General features: G+C 52.1%; 2 protein-coding genes across 2 annotated transcripts in view; one reads left to right on the top strand and one right to left on the bottom strand.

Moving 5' to 3' along the window:
* Pi4ka (phosphatidylinositol 4-kinase alpha) overlaps positions 1-6,514 on the top strand; it is a 125,314-nt gene extending 118,800 nt beyond the window's left edge. Inside the window, exons 45-55 of the mRNA XM_085684518.2 lie at positions 1,295-1,365; positions 2,183-2,255; positions 2,327-2,397; positions 3,239-3,348; positions 3,722-3,826; positions 3,907-4,032; positions 4,226-4,346; positions 4,587-4,746; positions 5,740-5,829; positions 6,051-6,134; positions 6,230-6,514. Of these exons, the coding sequence (XP_085540644.1) occupies positions 1,295-1,365; positions 2,183-2,255; positions 2,327-2,397; positions 3,239-3,348; positions 3,722-3,826; positions 3,907-4,032; positions 4,226-4,346; positions 4,587-4,746; positions 5,740-5,829; positions 6,051-6,134; positions 6,230-6,281 (1,063 nt within the window). The 3' untranslated portion in view covers positions 6,282-6,514. The remainder of the gene's footprint in view (positions 1-1,294; positions 1,366-2,182; positions 2,256-2,326; positions 2,398-3,238; positions 3,349-3,721; positions 3,827-3,906; positions 4,033-4,225; positions 4,347-4,586; positions 4,747-5,739; positions 5,830-6,050; positions 6,135-6,229) is intronic.
* Positions 6,515-8,747: 2,233 nt separating this feature from the next.
* Tmem191c (transmembrane protein 191C) lies at positions 8,748-10,701 on the bottom strand. The gene is given in 10 exon segments (XM_085684529.2): positions 8,748-8,999; positions 9,080-9,120; positions 9,240-9,312; positions 9,392-9,456; positions 9,580-9,639; positions 9,723-9,779; positions 9,955-10,032; positions 10,109-10,159; positions 10,239-10,468; positions 10,471-10,701. Coding segments are annotated over 10 exon segments (1,047 nt in total). The 5' UTR covers positions 10,655-10,701; the 3' UTR covers positions 8,748-8,791.
* Positions 10,702-17,494: the final 6,793 nt, after the last annotated feature.

Below are 17,494 nucleotides of genomic sequence, written 5' to 3'. Positions count from 1 at the left end.
AAAGGGTAGAGAAGTATGTCACTACAACACCTGAGACAATCAGCTCAAGAGAACAGTGTAGCCGGGCGTGGTGGCACACACCTTTAATCAATCCCAGTACCTGGGAGACAGAAGCAGGTTGACCTCTGTGAGTTTGGGGCCAACCTGGCTTACAAGGTGATTTTCCAGAGAGCCAGAGCAATATAGAGAGACCCTCTCAAAAACAAAATGCATACAAAAGGGGAGATGGGGGACAATATGGATGTCTTCTTAGTGATCATGTGCTCAGCACATGTAACAACTGTAGCAGAGAAAAACAATGGTGCCCCTTAACCCCCTGCAAAGTTATAGCCCTAGAGACCTAAAACTCCTCATTGGAGAATTTTGGGGTGGGCAAGAGTTGAGACAGGGTTTCTCTATATAGTCCTGACTTTTCTGAAACTCAGCATGTAGACCAGGCTGGTCTCAAATTCAGTTATCCATCTGCCTCTGCCTCCTAGGTGCTGGACTAAAGGTGTGTGCAGCTGTGCCTGCCCTCACTGGGGAGTTAAAGGTGAACCCCTGTCCTTAGTACATGAGCCTTTGGAGAACACTCCCAGATTCAGCTCAGCAGGAAGGTGCATTTCCAGGGTATCATGACACAACAAAGTTGCAGTTACCCTCAGCCTCACCTTAGCTGAGCCAGGTCACAGGGCTCACCAGCAAAGGTCACACAGTAAGTTACAGAAATGACATTTCAGGGCCGGGCGGTGGTGATGCACGCTCTAATCCTAGCACTCCAGAGGCAGAGACAGGTGGATGGATCTCTGTGAGTTTGAGGCCAGCCTGGTCTACAGAGCGAGTTCTACAGTAAGCTCTAAAGCTACAGAGAAATCCTGTCTCAAAAAGCGAAAAAGACAAAAGAAAAGAAAAAGCAAAGGCATTTCAGCCCGGAACTGGGTGGGGCCCCGCAGTCACCTCTTCTCTCAGTACCGTAACAGCAGCACATGCACCATAAAATTGAGGGCAGAGCTGCCAAAAACTGCTCCACTTGGGCCCCTGCCACCCTGTGAGGCCATCTGGCTTCTCTAAGGAATGCAGGGCAGGAGTTGCTATGGATGGTTTCCTGACAACCTGAGCCTGGTAGGGTCAGGTGAGCTTTCTGTCCCTGGAGGCCAGTGTCTGCAACTAGAGCAGAACCCTCTGCTTGTTTGTTCAGACAGTTCAGTGTAACCCAAGCTGGCCTCAGACTCACTAGATAGCAGAGGATGCCTTCCAGCTCCCACATCTGAGCTATGTGCCACCATGTCCAGAGCATCTCTGTCTTGTTTCTCAGGCCCTACCCTAAAGGCGAAGAAAGAAAGAAGGCTTGTCTGTCAGCTCTGTCTGAAGTGAAGGTGCAGCCTGGTAAGCCGGCAACCTCAGGGCCAGTGAGGCACAAGGGACTGATGTGGAAACAGGGCTTGGCTAGCCGCATCACACACTTGGGACCTCCAGCATCCGACACCCGAGGGATGAACTTCCTCTTTTCTGCTGAGTGTCTTAGTTTTCTGTTGCTGTGAAGAGACACCATAACCACAGCAGCTCGTGCAAAAGAACATTTAGTTGGGGCTGGCTTACAGTTTGGAGATAGTCCATTGTCCTACGGTGGGAAGCATGGCGGCACGCTAGCAGACATGGTGCTGGAGAGGTAGCAAAGAATTCTATATCTTGATCCACAGGCAGCAGGAAGAGAACTATAAGCCATTAGGCCTGGCTTGAGCTTCTGAGACCTCAAAGCCCACCCCACAGTGACACATTTCCTATGACCAAACATTCAAACACACGGGTCTATGGGAGCCATACCTATTCAAACCCACACTGAGAAACAGGAGTACCTGGCCGTTCACAGAACACGGAGATGGAGGAGTGTGTTAGAGCATGCTAGGCCAGTGCAGCCAGGGTGGGAGTCTCCACTGAGAGTGAAGCAAACCCAAAACTTATCCAGACAGCAGCAGGGTAGTTGCCACAAAGCTAAAGTCCAGAACATTCTGGAGAAGCATCTCCTGGGAGGCTTGTCTGGATGGATCCCGAAGGGTCTGGGTCAGGAAGGGCAGACTCACAGTGAGCACAGGACAAGTCAGGGTCCTCATCCGGCTGCTCTGCATGGGAAGCCTGGACTGGGGACTGGCTGTGGCTCCATGGTGACACGTAGCTCCCTGTACCTCCTTCTATGCCTGCCCAGGCTGCTACCTGCCTAGCAACCCTGAAGCAATTGTGCTGGACATTGACTACAAGTCAGGAACGCCCATGCAGAGGTGAGTGCCCGTCCCCACCCTGCCCCACACCAGCAGTCTCCACCGTGCTCATGTGCTCCTTCCTCTCTCAGTGCTGCGAAGGCGCCCTATCTGGCCAAGTTTAAGGTGAAGCGCTGTGGAGTGAGCGAGCTTGAAAAAGAAGGTCAGTAAGAGAACCCTCACGTCTGGGTGCCTCTCCTCACCCGTGCTGCTGTATTACAAGCATCCTATCAAAGATGTCTGCCATGTGTCTCCCTGCGGACTCACCTTTCCTCTGGAAATGGCAGGGTGCTCTGCAGCAGCGCTTGCTTACCCTGGAATCTGCCCCCCCCACCCCTCATCCCCGAAGCCCAGCTACTGAGCCTTTGTGGGCACACTGGTTGCTTCAGGCTCTGTAGAGAGCATAGTCTGAGTGGCACCCAGAGAAGTGTGCAGCCTCACAGATCTGGAGGCTGACGTCAGGATGTAGGCCAGCATGCTCAGTGAGGGAAGGGTCAGGCTGTGGCCAAGCAGGAATCTAAATTCTGGGCTGGGTGTTCTCTGGCTCGCCCTCCTGCAGTTGTTGCAATCTATGTAGGTGATGCTGCTTAACATCCCAGCACCTCTGCCTGCCTTGTGTGACCTGACAAGTCTCTCTTAAAAGGACACTTGTCATCTACTATGACTGGCATCTTCAAATACCTTAATTCCAAAGAAGATCACAGTTGTGGTTTGGGGTATGAACTCTGTTGGGTTACAGAGCAGTGTGGAAATGTCTTCAGTGGCCTGGCTGTGTTTTGGCCCTGAGTCCTCAGCTTGGACCCCAGGGGACTCTGTTTCAGTTCCTTGTAAACTTGTGTGTTCTTGGGAAAACTCCAGGCCCTGTGATCCCACATGGTAACTCATGGCGTTTCTTGGGACCCCTTAGTGCTCTGCTAAAGTGATTATCAAGATCCCAGTTCTTTCTCAAACCTAGGCGGCCTCCTCATGACCTCAGGCTAACAGAGCACCCCTCCCCTCCCCAGGTCTGCAGTGCCGCTCGGACGCTGAGGATGAGTGCCGCGGGCAGGAGGCTGACGGCAAGAAGATCTGCTGGCAAGCAGCCATCTTCAAAGTGGGGGATGACTGCCGACAGGTGACAGAGCTGGCCTTGTTTAGGCTGGCAGGGCAAGGCACTATCTCCTAGTGACACCAAAGAAGAGCCCCTTATGTTGTGACATGTAACCTTTATGCACTTTATGATTCAGGTGCTCTGGAGGCATCAGAACAAACCCAGAAACCCCTGCTCCCAGGCCCACCCTGCACCATCAGGGACGGCCTCACTCCCACATCCTCAGGGCAATCTTGTGACAGCCCAGCCAGGTGGGCAGTGAGGCCAGACCTCTAGGCTGTCATTTGGCCACAGCCTGCCCTCGTCCCCACTGTGAACCTCGAGGGCGACTAGTTTCTGAGTGGTCCCAGGGCTGAAGAAAGGACCCTGACTGCACCCTGTGCCTTCTCCGGTCCAGGACATGTTAGCTCTGCAGATCATTGACCTCTTCAAGAACATCTTCCAGCTGGTCGGCCTGGACCTCTTTGTTTTTCCCTACCGGGTGGTGGCTACCGCCCCTGGGGTGAGTTCCTGGAGTGTGATAGGCAACGGGGCCAGCACATCACTGCTCCCACCTGACTGTCCCTTCTCCCTCCCTTCCAGTGCGGGGTGATTGAGTGCATACCGGACTGTACCTCCCGAGACCAGCTGGGCCGCCAAACTGACTTCGGCATGTATGACTACTTCACACGCCAGTATGGGGATGAGTCTACCCTGGCCTTCCAGCAGGTAGCTAACCCCACAGCCTCAGCTCACCTCCTCCTGTCTGCCTCTAGTAGGAGCTAAAGCAGTCCCCAAGAGAGGCCTAGAACCGTGGTTGCAGAAAGTGCTGCTGTCTGCTTTCCACACAGCTGTACTCACTGCTGTGAGCTCTGCCTTAGTCACACAGAGCCAGGGTGAGACCACAGCCCTCTCCACACAGGCACGCTACAACTTTATCCGAAGCATGGCTGCCTACAGCCTCCTACTGTTCCTGCTGCAGATCAAGGACAGGCACAATGGCAACATCATGCTGGACAAGAAGGGTCACATCATCCACATCGGTCAGCCAGGCTGTGCCACTCTACCTTCCCTTTGCCCAGCCAGGCCCTAGGGGGCTGGGAACTAGAATGGTAGCCCACACTCTGGGTAGACGGGAAGCTGGTGGAATGCCTCTGCTCTAGCCTGGCATGAGCTCCTCCTCCCCCACTCAGGCCCCTGTAGCTGAGGCCTTCTCTGCTAGAAATAAACCCCCCTGACCTCACTCCTACCCCAGTTACAGGCAGCTTTTTGGGATTTTGCAGACTTTGGCTTCATGTTCGAAAGCTCACCAGGTGGCAACCTTGGCTGGGAACCAGACATCAAGCTGACAGATGAAATGGTGATGATTATGGGGGGCAAGATGGAAGCCACACCCTTCAAGTGGTTCATGGAGATGTGTGTCCGAGGTTATCTGGCTGTGCGGTGAGCCCATGGGCCACATGGAAGGGATGTGAAGGTGGGGAGGAGGGAGTCAGGCTCAGTAGTAGTGAGGGCGGCTCAGCGCTCACATCAGGTGGCTGACTACAGTCAGACGCCTGTTACCCCAGCTCCCCCATCCACTGCCCACACATACATGCATACGCTCAAACACGTGCGCACACATAAAGATAATTTTTTGTTTCAAGACAAGGTCTCACTATGTAGCTCCAGTTGTCCTGGAACTCACTCTGTAGACCAGGCTGGCCTCAAACTCACAGAAATCTGTCTCTACCCCCCAAGTGCTGGGACTAAAGGTGTGTGCCACCACCACCCAGCCGTAAATCTTTAAGAAGTGAAGGGCCGGGGGCTGGAGAGATGGCTCAGAAGTTAAGAGCACTGCCTGCTCTTCCAAAGGTCCTGAGTTCAATTCCCAGCAACCACATGGTGGCTCACAACCATCTGTAATGGGGTCTGGTGCCCTCTTCTGGCCTGCAGGCATACACACAGACAGAATATTGTATACATAATAAATAAATAAATAAATATTTTTAAAAAAAAGAAGAAGTGAAGGGCCTTGCCTTCTAATCACCTAGTCTACCTTTGTGAGCAGCTTCCAATTCTGAACCACCAGCCCCATCCTGCAGTCTCCCACAACTGACCTCATCTGCCAGCACCCTCCAGCCTTGGGTTCCCCCTCTGGACTTCCTGGCCACCCTTTCACTGTAGCCCCCGCACCTCCAAAGCTACATGATAGACTGACATCAACCAGATGGGACATTCCACATGCTACTGTGGTTAAGTCCAACAGAGCATCTTTGAAACCGCAGCTGGAAGCCTGGCATGCTGGGGATAGGGAAGGACACTCAGCCATACAGGCTGCGTGAGCATGGCTGAGGGAGGCAAGCCAAATGGGTGGAAAGTAGAGGTGGATCCTATGATTGGTAGCCAGGTCCCTGCTCAGGCTGGCTTTGTTTCCTACCCTTGCTGTCTCCACAGGCCCTACATGGATGCCGTCGTCTCCCTAGTTACACTCATGTTGGACACAGGCCTGCCCTGTTTCCGAGGCCAGACAATCAAGCTTTTGAAGTAGGTGCCTTGGGGAAGGGCTGTCACTGTGCTGGGGCTCTACCTAGAAACCTTTTGTGTCCTGGGAACCCCAGAGCAGATAGGCTTCCTGGACAGCAAGATGGCCTTGAGCTCCCCAAGTGGCGTAGTAGTTGCTGGAAAGATCAGGGGCCACACTAGGTCACACCAGAAGAAGGGGCCTCAACAGGTTCCCACAAATGCAGCCTTTCATCTCTCCCCAGACACAGATTCAGCCCTAACATGACAGAGCGAGAGGCAGCGAATTTTATCATGAAGGTCATCCAGAACTGTTTCCTCAGCAACAGGCAAGTCACCCACCGGCCCTGAGCCTTGCCAAGGGCAAGCAGGTGGGAAGGGCTCTGAGAGATGAGGCTCCTCACTCTCCTGCTTGGCCTTCCAGGAGCCGAACCTATGACATGATCCAGTACTACCAGAACGATATCCCCTACTGAGGCAGCTGGAACCTCTGCTGCCCCGGAGCAGCCTGGACGTGGAGCTGACAGCAGCACAGAACCTTGTTGAGGAGACTGAACAGTATGCTGTATGTGCAGGTGTGAGAGCACAGGTGTGAGTCTCTGTTTGCACTGGACACATTCCCCACTTGTTCACCTGTCTTACTACATGGGTACATGAAGTATTTTCTTGTGTAAACATGGAAAAAATAAAAAACCCCAAATGTGCTACATTTGCTTTGTTCGCTAGCCTCAAACCTACCTCCCTGTAGTTGAAGCTACCCTTGAATTCCTGGTCCTTTCGAGTCACTCCCGAGCTTAAGGAGTCTGCTTTTGGTTTTGGTAGGATAATCAAACCCAGGGCCTATGCATACTAAGCAAACACCTCAGCCCTAGCTGTGTGTAGCCTCGGCCTGTGACTCATCCCAACAGGCATTCTCTCCAAAGGGAGACGTTCCTAGGATGGTCTTTGTCTCCTTATCTCTGTAGTTTAGTGGTGAGAGTTCTTGCCTTGCCTGACATGCCCAAGGCCCATCCCCAGTAGCCCCCAAATGACAGTCAGTAGGCAGGAATGGAAGCAGAGTCTGGGTGGGAATGAAACTGAGAAAGCAAACAAAAGTAAACCTAGGAGTAGCAGCCCAGTCCTGTAATCCTGGCCACTTCCAGACGCCCTGGCTGTCCTGGAACTCACTCTGTAGACCAGACTGTAAATTATTTGTGAGTGTAGTTTGCGCACTGTGACCATACCTGGTGTTTGGTGAGGGGGCCAGAGAGGGCATCGGACCCCCTGGGACAAGAGTTACAGGATGTTGTCAGACACCTGGTGTAAATACTCTAAGCTGAACCCAGATCCTCTCTAAGAGCAGCAAATGGAAGTTGGGTGATGGTGGCGCACACCTTTAATCCCAGCACTTAGAGGCAGAGGCAGGTGCATCTCTGTGAGTCTGTGAGTTTGAGGACAGCCTGGTCTACAGAGTGAGTTCCAGGCTACCCAGAAAAATCCTAATATATATTGGAGAGAGAGAGAGACAGAGAGAGAGAGAGAGAGAGAGAGAGAGAGAGAGAGAGAGAGAGAGAGCAGCAAATGGATGCTGGAGAGATGACTCGGTGGTTAAGAGCACTGACTGTTCTTCCAGAGGTCCTCTGAGTTCAATTCCCAGCATCCACATGGCAGGTGAAAACACAGCTGTAACTCCAAGATCTGATACCTTCACACAGACATGTATGCAAACACAGCACCAATGCACATAAAATAAAAAGGGTTAGCAAATGCCATTAATCATCTATCTTTCTAGCCCCCACTTAGTTTCCTGAGACAGTTTCTCATTGGCTGGAGCTCCCTAACATGCCCCTGTCTCTACCTCTCCAGCCCTGGGGTCACTGACACAACCACCACATCCAGCTTTTTTTGGGAGGGCAGGGGGTTGGGACAGGGTTTCTCTGTTGATTTTAAGCCTGTCCTGGAGCTCACTCTGTAGACCAGGCTGGCCTGGAACTCACAGAGATCCGCCTGCCTCTGCCTCCCAAGTGCTGGGATTAAAGGTGTTCGCCACCACCGCCAAGCTACATCCAGCTTTTTTGCATGGGTTCTTGGGATCAAACTTCCATCCTTGTGCTTGCAAGACAGCCATACAGCATCACCCCAGCAGAAGAGCTGAAGACTTCAATGGACAGTGTATAGGCTGCTGGGTGCGATTAACCTTAATCACAACAGATGCTTTCTCCATGCTCATCTTCATTGACCATTTTGTCGGGCCATTAAGCATGTTGCCAATAAACTTATCAGAAAAGCTATAATTGTTTAAATGGCGTGGTTATAGTTCAGCATTCACAAATGCTTAGTTCGATCCCCAGAACAGAATAAACCACACCTGGTGGCTCATGTCTGCAATCCAAACACTCAGGAGCCAGAGGCAAGATTATCAGTAGTTCAAGATCACTCAGCTGCATTGTGAGGTCAAAGCTGGAACGACCTGAGACCCCCGCCCCACCAAATAAGTAAGTAGTCTAGAGCTTATATGTACAGGATCAAAATTCAACCCAGATTGATTTCCACTGAGCAGACATTCCTCGTATACACTAGCACGTTTCTCAGGAAGCCCACAGTGGTAAGCACACACAATCCGTGTGCTCAGATGCTGTGAGGAAGTTTGGGTTTGGCGAACTCGAACCTGCCCAGGGGAACCCCAATGTTGCGGGGGATTTGGAGTAATTCCGGGGAAAATAATCCACACACCACGGAGGGAACTTGACAGGCCAGTACTCATCCTGCCCAAAGCTCAGACTCACAGTAGCAAACGACTCCCTAGGGGGTCGGACTGGAGGACAGTCCGGGCACTCAAGCAGCCCAGATGTGGACAGGTATCCCTGAGGACAGGTACCCCTGCGCCCAGGTGACAAGGGGGTCGCTGGGCCCATAGGAACACACAAACTCCACCCCGCCCTTTTCACACAGGTAGGCACCAAGGAGACAGAGGTGCAGCAGGTGGCCCAAGCCGGCATGATGCGCTCTAAGCAGGCAGCAGTCCGCGCGCGCGCAATTCAAGCAAAGGCGACAGCGTATAGCGCAGCCTACGGAATACCGTGTCCGAGCCAAGACTACCCGGGAGCCCCTGACCGACGGTGTCGGGCCTCCTCAGCGCCACGTAGAGCAGCGGCAACGCCAGGAAGCCCAGTGGGAGCAGCAGTAGCGTCTGCAGTGCGCTGAGCGCCCACAACCTGAGAAACCAACAACGAACGCGTGGGTGGTGGCTCCGAGACCCGGAATCCGGACTATCCGGCCACCGCTAGCCACTCACCTGATGCTCCCCAAGCCCGCACCGCCAAACAGCCGATTTTCCTGCAGAGAAAGGGACGCATTCAGCTCTGTGCCAGGAACTAGCCAAGTCTCCCGGAGAAAGCAGGTCACTCGTAGAGTCTGAGTCCCAGCTTCGCCCGCGGGCCCCAGCCCGAGCTCACACAGTCGGCCCTGGCCACCTCCTCCATGAGTGAGCCCGCGCAGTCCTGCACCCGACGAGGCTGCGAGTTCCACCTGCGGGATAGGCACGGAGATGGGCCACCTGGCCCGGCTTTAGCACTGCCCTGCCGTGCTCCCTTGTCCCAACCCTTACGGTTCCGCGCCACCACGCGTAGCCTCCAGCGCAGCCGCTGCCTCCATCACCTTCCCCTGCAGCTCCTGGAGGGTGGCAACAGGGACTCAGGGCGGAGAATGCGGTCCACCGCGGATCGGCGGTGAGGAGAAAGGGTTGAGGCCGCAGAGAGTTAGAAGTGACCGGCTCTCAGAACCGAGAGGCCGCACCTGCAGGACTCCGCTCTGCTCCTGGAAGCTGGCCCAGGCCTCTTCCGTACGCTGCGCCCCCTAGAAGCCAAGGGCCTGGGTGAGCATCGCCAGGACATGCCCTCTCCACGCGTCCCCTCCTCAGAGCCCAGCACCGTTCGCACCTGTCGCAGGTCCTCTGCCTGCATGGTGAATTTGGCCTCCGCCAGCTCCAAATGTTTCTTCGAAAGAATCCAAGTGATATCAAGAACCTGCAGGCCTCGCACACCGCTGTGTCCCTGGGCTTGGTCTCCCCCACTCCCGGGTTTTCAGGTCGGGTGCTCTACCCACAAGAGCGCACGGCCCTGCCCACAGCCACTCCCCGCCCATGGCCCCGCCCAGGCTCCACCCAAATACCTGCAGTGCCGCAAGCTGAGTTCCTAGTCGCTGCTCTGCTCGCTGTTGACTCAACTCTTCTCCTCCATAGTAGAAAAGCTAGGGACAGAGTTTGTGAGTGAATAGTTTATGGGACTTGGGGGCGAGGGCATGACCTGGGACATTCCGTACGTACCTGGCTGGACAGCTCCTCCCACTCTTCCTGCAGCTTCCGATTGTGTTGCTCCTGCGGACAGGGTCCAGGCTGTCTAGACCCCTCCGCTAGCCTCGCCACCCCGGGACCCACCTTTTGTTCTTGCCCTTACCAGGTCCAGCCGGTGCTGCTCCGCGGCCTCCAGTAGCCCACGAGCCCGCTCCGCGCGCTCCCGTGCCGCCTCGCGCGCCTCCCCTCGAATCGCCCGCGACGCTTGACTTCGTCTCCGCTGCAGGCTGCGCGGCGGGGGTGGGGTCAGGGATGAAACTAAGGCGCAGGATCCTACCGCCAGCCTGAGAGTTCCAGACTGAGGTCCCACTACCCAGAGCCGAGGCTGCCAGTAGCCTGCCCCGGGCCCTCGGTGCCCTCGCACCTGCGCTCGCGCTCACGCAGCTCGTCCAGACGCCCGGTGAGGCTCTCACTCTCGGCTTCCAGCCCACGCACCAGCTCCTCCAGCTCCTGCTTCCGCAGGCGGCCGTCGCGGTTGTCCTTCTGCAGCTGCAGCAACTGCTCCAGCGGCTCAACCATAACTCCAGCACTCCGCCCGGACCTCCGCCCGGACCTCCGCCGCCTGAGCGGCCCTGTGGCCCGCGTCACAATGAGCAGCAGGGGGCGCCAGAGCCCGACCCAAGAAAGGCCACGCCCGATCAATTCAGGTATACAATTTTTATCAAAGTGGAACTTGGTGACCCACATCAATAATCCTCTCTCCTGGGGTGTAGGAGACACGAAGGTCAGAAGTTCAAGGTCATCCTTTGCTGCGTAATCGAATTTGAGGCTAGCCAAGGTTACAGTGTGGACCTATATCGGATTGATAACAAGTTTACAAAATTCTAAGTAAAGACTGGACTTGACAGTTCATGCTTGTAATCCCAGAAATCCAGAGACTGAGGCAACAGAATTGATCACCTGGAGTTCAAGCTCAGTATAACTATATAACAAGAAGACTCTGACTGAGAAAAATGAGAGAAACTGAACTACCACAGTAACTAATCATGGAATAAATCAGGTGTACCTCAACTTCGATTCAGAGCAAGGAAATAGGGTTTTGAGAAAACGTTTAAAATTAAGTTCCTTTTAATTTGGCTAGTCTGTAGCGCAGGTTGCATCTTGTTTCTGTGTCCAAAGGCTTGGACCACCATCCCTGGCTAAAAATTGGCAGAAGAAAAGCACTGCACTATGTTTAAAAGGTGAAAGTTGAGGCAAGATAGAGAAACAAAATTAGGACACGGGAAATGAAAGGAGCCACCACCCCATCCTGGAGCCCCTCACCAGCGTCTACATTTGCTGTGGACGTGGACACACGAATAATAAGCGTTCCTTCACAGACACTGGATGCTAGCATTGCAATGAACTAGGCTCAAGGTCTGAATGTGTGAGCCCTTGCATAGAGCATCACCACACACGCACACATGAGCACACACCCCCGCCTGCCTGCGCACATGCAGCATTGCTACTAACTTTCCATCCCTGTCTTACGGGCAGTAATCCTATCAGGAACCCTCTGAAAGCTCCCTGTCATCTCAGATTTCAGGCTCCTTGGCCAGCCTCAAAACCTACCTGTTAGCATCGAAAAGAATAACAAGGGACAAGTCCCACAAGAGACTCCCAATCTCTAGTGTGAATTCTAATTGGTCTTAATAATAAAAACCCTGAGTCAGATATCGGAATAAATGCTGAAAGATCAGAGAAGTAAAGGAGTTCGCCACTAGAGAGACCTTTTACCTCTACCAAATCCTCAGATCAAAGGGAACAAGATCCTCTCTCTACGAATCCTCAGACTGAATGGGTTGAGCTTTGGTCTCCTTCGGCCTTATACTCCTCTCTCTGCCCAGCCACATCACTCCTATCTCCACCTTCCTAGTGGGATTAAAGGCGCGAGACCCCAAGTGCTGGGATCACCTTTGTGTGAGCCCTGTTTCTCTTTTAGATTGGATCAATTCCATGTAGCCCAGGGTGGCCTTGAACTAATAGAGATCCTTCTGCCTCTGTCTCTGTACTATGATCAAGGCGTGTGCCACCACGGCCTGGCCTCGATGGCCTCTAGTGGCTTAGCTCTGCACTCTGATCTTCAGGCAAGCTCTGTTTGTTAGATTACAGACTATCACCACACACACCCACACTTGCCTGTGTCTTGCTTCTCTGAGGAGTCCACACCTTTGCTTCTGGGATGAGCCATTTCTTCTGAGGGTCTCACCGTCTCTTAACCCTCATACTTAAAGTCTGTATTATCTTAGGCTAAGACATGCTCAGCAGACAAGCCCAGGAAGCTCAGTTCAGTCTATAGAAATAGCGCGAAAGGAGAGAACTCCGAAGGTCTCCTGTCTTAGTACTCAGGCATCTGTACTGGCCTGTTATTGGGGTCCTGACAGCATACGTCCTCAGCTGCAGCCACGGAGAGCACCTCCTGTGCACGTTCACGGTGCTCCCTTTTAAAAGGTGGGCCTTGCTTACCTCCCATCTCTCTCTCTCTCTCTCTCTCTCTCTCTCTCTCTCTCTCTCTCTCTCTCTCTCTCTCTCTCTCTCTCTCTCTCTCTCTCTGTTCCTCATGTGCACAGGGACTGGTCTCTGCCCCGTCTCTCCTCTCTTCCAATAATCCCATGTGAGTCCTGTTGTATGGTGTGACTTCTCTTCGCAGGGTTTTAAAAAACAACACTCTAACCTGTACACATGGAGGCTATGGCGTAAGTGTGCCACCCCCAACATCAAAGACACACAAAAATATTAAGTTCCATTTTATTTATGTTTATGGATGTTTTACCAACATGCCCATGCATCATGTGCATGCAGTGCCTGTGGCGGCCAGAAGAGGGCATCAGATCTCCTAAAATGACTTATACATTGTTTTGAGTGGTGGGTGCTGGGAATGTAACCAACTCCTCTGGGAAAGGACTCATAACTGCTGAGCCATCTCCCCAGTCCCCAAAATGTTTAGTAAAACCTTGAGTCCGCTTTACATTGACCAACCGTTCAATACTATTCTGTGTCCAAGCACGGACACAGAGTCTATGGCCTAAGGTCCCTAAAAGCTAATGGCAGCTCCTCAGGCTGCCCTAGGCAGAGAGCAGTGCCTCGTCCCCACCTCCCTTGACAGAAGCTACACGAAATGACAGCAACTAAGGACTTGGCTGGCTGACCTTTGTCCACAACCTAGGAAACTTTGGCCTTTTCCTGGCTGCAGATTCAGGACACAGACAGGCTGTGAAGTGCTGCTCTTTGCTGGCCAGATCTCCTGGACCCAGCCTCAGTTGGGGAGTGAAGAATAGCCCTGACCTGAGGGTTTCTTCCTGCTACCTAGGGACCATCTCCTGACAGTGGGTCAGTGCTCCCGTGGATACTACGTACTATGCATGAGGCTGTAGTTGCTAGGGAAATGGTTAACGTTCACCCTCCTAACAGGACACTCACATGTTTGCTCTCTGGACATTTCCTCAGGGCTCTCTCATGCCTTCTCCACCCCTCACCCAAAGTCCAAAATGATATCTCCACTATGACAAACATTTTGGTCCAGCCACCCCACTGTTCAGCTCCTCTAGGATGCCCTGGGCCGGTTTCTGCAGAGCCTGCACAGCCCAGGCCTCCCTTTGCTGGTCCTGTTCTGATGCCTCCAGCCTTATGCAGTCTTTACACTAGCCTGCCCCCAATTCCTATTACAAACTACAGCCTATCCCCCAAACTTCTCCCTTATGAGTGGGAAGCCCCCTGCCTCAGCCCAGTGTGACTTGGCTACTTTTTGCCCAACACTGAGAGATCTATTTGGCCCCACGAAGAAGGAGCAGGCTTGAGGGGCATGGTTTTGAGGACAGTGCGAGCTGCTTGGGTCACCCACTTACCACTTCCACCACCACAGCTTCAGACTGGGTCACTCCCAACTCCCCAAGGTCTGTTTTTTGTTGTTATTTTGTTTTTTGAGACAGGGTTTCTCTGTGACAGCTTTAGCTGCCCTGGAACTAGCTCTGTAGATCAGGCTGGCATGGAACTCACAGAGATCCGCCTGCCTCTGCCTCCCAAGTACTAGGATTAAAGGCGTGCGCCACCACCACCCAGCTAAAAGTTCACTTAAAAAAAAAAGGAATATGCCATACTGACATGAACTCAAAACCAGCTCAGGTCAACTGACCTCCCTACTTTTGTGCCTGGACATAACCAGAGTACGGGCCAGGTGTGCCTTTAATCCCTGCTGGCAGGCAGGTCTGCAGTCAATTCCAAGCCAGCCTCTCTCATAAAACATCCTGAGTATGACTGCACAGAATCCAAATTTGATAGTCATATAATGAGAAATCCATTGCTGGAGGGTCCTAGGTTTGTTAACAGGTTGCTAGGTGTATTATTCAGAGATATGTGTATATTCTACATGCAAGTAAATCATCCAGGCTGCCAAATATATTATTATTATAATATACAAATATGTATATTGTACATACAGATCAAACTACATGGAGCCCCAGGCTGCTTGCTGTGATGGTTGGAACAGGTATGGCCCCCACAGACTCATGTGTGTGAATGCTTGGCCTATAGGGAGGGGCACTGTTTGGAGGTGTGGCATTGTTGAGGTAGGTATGGCCTCAGAGGAAATGTGTCCCTGTGGGGGTGGGCTTTGAGGTCTCTTATGCTCAAGCTATGCCCTACTAAGGGAGAGTTCACTTTCTGTTGCCTGCGGATCAAGATGTGGAACCCTCAGGTACCCCTCCTGCAGCTGTCTTGCTTCCGCCATGATGATGATGCATTAAACCTCTGAACTGTATGGCAGCCCTGGTAAAATGTTTTCCTTTGTGAGAATCACCGGAGTCGTGGTGTATCTTCCCAGCAATGGAGTCCTGACTCAAGAGCACTGGCTAAGGCAGGGGTGCACTGCAAAGTTACCAGATATACAGGCTGGTGGCAGCTCGTGTACTCCAGAGTTGCCAGGCTGCCCATCTAGAAGCAAAGACCAGGCAGAGTAGGAGCAAGTGTCCTGGACTCCTCTGGGCTAGCTTGCATATACTACTTTCGGACATGGAAATCAGCAACGATGGCTCCTTGGTGCTGCCTAAACGCTCATCCAGTGACACCCTTTGGGGTGATCAGCTTTGTTACCTGTGGTCAGAGAGCAGAACTGAAATTAACAGACTGACCTCAAAATTATATGGGGCTATTTTTCTAAATGTGCTGGCCAGCAGCTGAGACAATGACAGGATACAACTCTTAGCAACACTCAGGGTTTCCTCACAAGCCTTTCTGTATTTTCAGGGACTACAGCCCCCAGGCCAGGCTCATGCACACAGAACAGGGCCTTCTGGATTCTTACCCTATTCAGAAGAACCAGTCCTACCTCTCCCCTCCCCCTCCCAACAAGTCTGGTGTTTTGTGTGTGTGTGTGTGTGTTTTCCCTTTGTTTTGTTTATCAGGACAGGGTTTTTCTGTGTAATAGTCCTGGCTGTCCTGAAGCTCACTTTGGAGACCAGGCTGGCCTCAAACTCAGAGATTCACCTTCCTCTGCCTCCCAAGTGCTGGGATTAAAAGCATGAGCCACCACCGCTGGCCTTGTCTGGTTTCTATAAAACAGCATACATCAGGTACCCTGAGCCTGACCGCTGTCCTTGCCTGCACCTGTCCTCACTCAGCCTGACCACAAACCCAGTTCCATTCCCTCCAGCGGCTCCTGCCTCCCTCAGGCCACAGCTGGAAAGAGCCTCAAAGACCAGACCATGTGAGTTAAAGTCTCATATGTGCCCATACATTCCTACTCAGATTCTGAAAAAATAGAATAGACCACCACATGTGACCTAACAGCCTGTGTAGCAATCATTGCTGTCAATGTTAATAGTCTGTAGGTGGTGGTACAGATTACTTGCACTAAATACAGAGAACAAGACATCAGAAGTTCCCTTTTGGGGTTATGGAAATGGGAAGTGGAAAAGTGTTGAGGACTCAAGTCCGAATCCTGGGAACCCACATAAAGCCAGATATTGGGGGCTAGCTCTGAGGTTAAAAGCACCAACTCTTCTCCCAAAGGACCAGGGCTCAATTCCCAGCATCCACATGACAGTTTACAACTGTCTGTAATTCTAGTTCCAAGGGACTCAACACCCCCACACAGACATACATGCAGGCAAAACAATAATATTCGTAAGAATAAATAAAACTAAAAAAAAGGGTGGGAAGTCAGACATTGTAGCATTTGTCTCAGGTCCCAGGACTCCTATGGGAAATTGGGAGGAATCCCTAGAAGACAGGCTGGTGTACAGCAGACACACACACAGACAATCCCAACACATGGGGGGAAGAGACTCGCTTGGGTGACATGGAAACCTATGAAGAGCAATTCTTGTCAGGGATGCTGGCACAAACCTTTAATCCCAGCACTCAGGAGGCAGGAGCAGTCAGCTGTCTCCCAGGCCAGTTTGGTTACAGCGAGTATCAACAAAAAAAGGGATTCTACACCACAAGCACAGCCCCACCCAAGGGACACTGCTGCTTCCTTCAGCTTTGCACCCTCCTGTTACCAGACAGGAGGAAATCAGCCTGAAGACTGCATGTGTGTCTGTATGAAGGTGTTAGACCCCTGGAACCAGAATTAGTTTTTAGCTGCCATGTAGGTGCTGGAAATTGAACCTGGGTTTTTGGAAGTCAGTGGTCTTAATTGCAGAGTCATTTCTACAACTCCATAAATTAGTTTGTGTAGCCTGGCAGTCTTTGAATTCAGAGATCCCCGCCTGCCTCTGCCTCCTGAGTGCTGGGATTAAAGGTGTAAGCCATACAACCTGCAGGAACTTGACCTTCATCACTAATGTAGGCATGAGCCAAGGACACCCTAGTGAGAGAACTTGTCTTAACTGGATTCAACCATGCTCAGAACCACAGTACTTTAAAATCTTCAGAAATTTGAGCTAGAGAGAAGGCTCACTTGTTATTTTGCAGGGAGCCTAGTTTAGTTCCTAGAACCCACGTGGCAGCCCATAACTCCAATTCCACATTAGGTGCAGACCCTGTGGGCACTGACACTGTAAATGGAAATTAGCCTGTTCTGAAGACCTGAGCCATTCTCACCACTAAGTAGTCCCTTTAGGGGCACAGAAGTCAATCTGAGGACACCAATCACATATAGCACACCCACATACATGTAAGTAGACATACACATAAAAATTAACTTAGCTGGGTGTCTGGGTGTGGGGGCGTCTTTAATCTCAGCCTTCAGGAGCAGTAAGAGTCAGGTTGTGTTGTTTTTTTCCTTTTTTGTTTTGCAAAGCAGAATTGCTCTGTGTAGCTTTGCAGCCTGTCCTGGAATTCACTCTGTAGATCAGGCTGGCCTCGAACTTGAGATTCACCTGCCTCTGCCTCCCAAGCAAAGAGTCGGGCTATTTAATGTTCACAAATCTATCTTTTGAG

Source organism: Myodes glareolus, chromosome 2 (assembly GCF_982192425.1).
Source record: "Myodes glareolus chromosome 2, mMyoGla1.1, whole genome shotgun sequence".
Taxonomy (NCBI): Eukaryota; Metazoa; Chordata; class Mammalia; order Rodentia; family Cricetidae; genus Myodes; species Myodes glareolus.
This window is presented reverse-complemented; position numbering and strand designations above follow the sequence as displayed.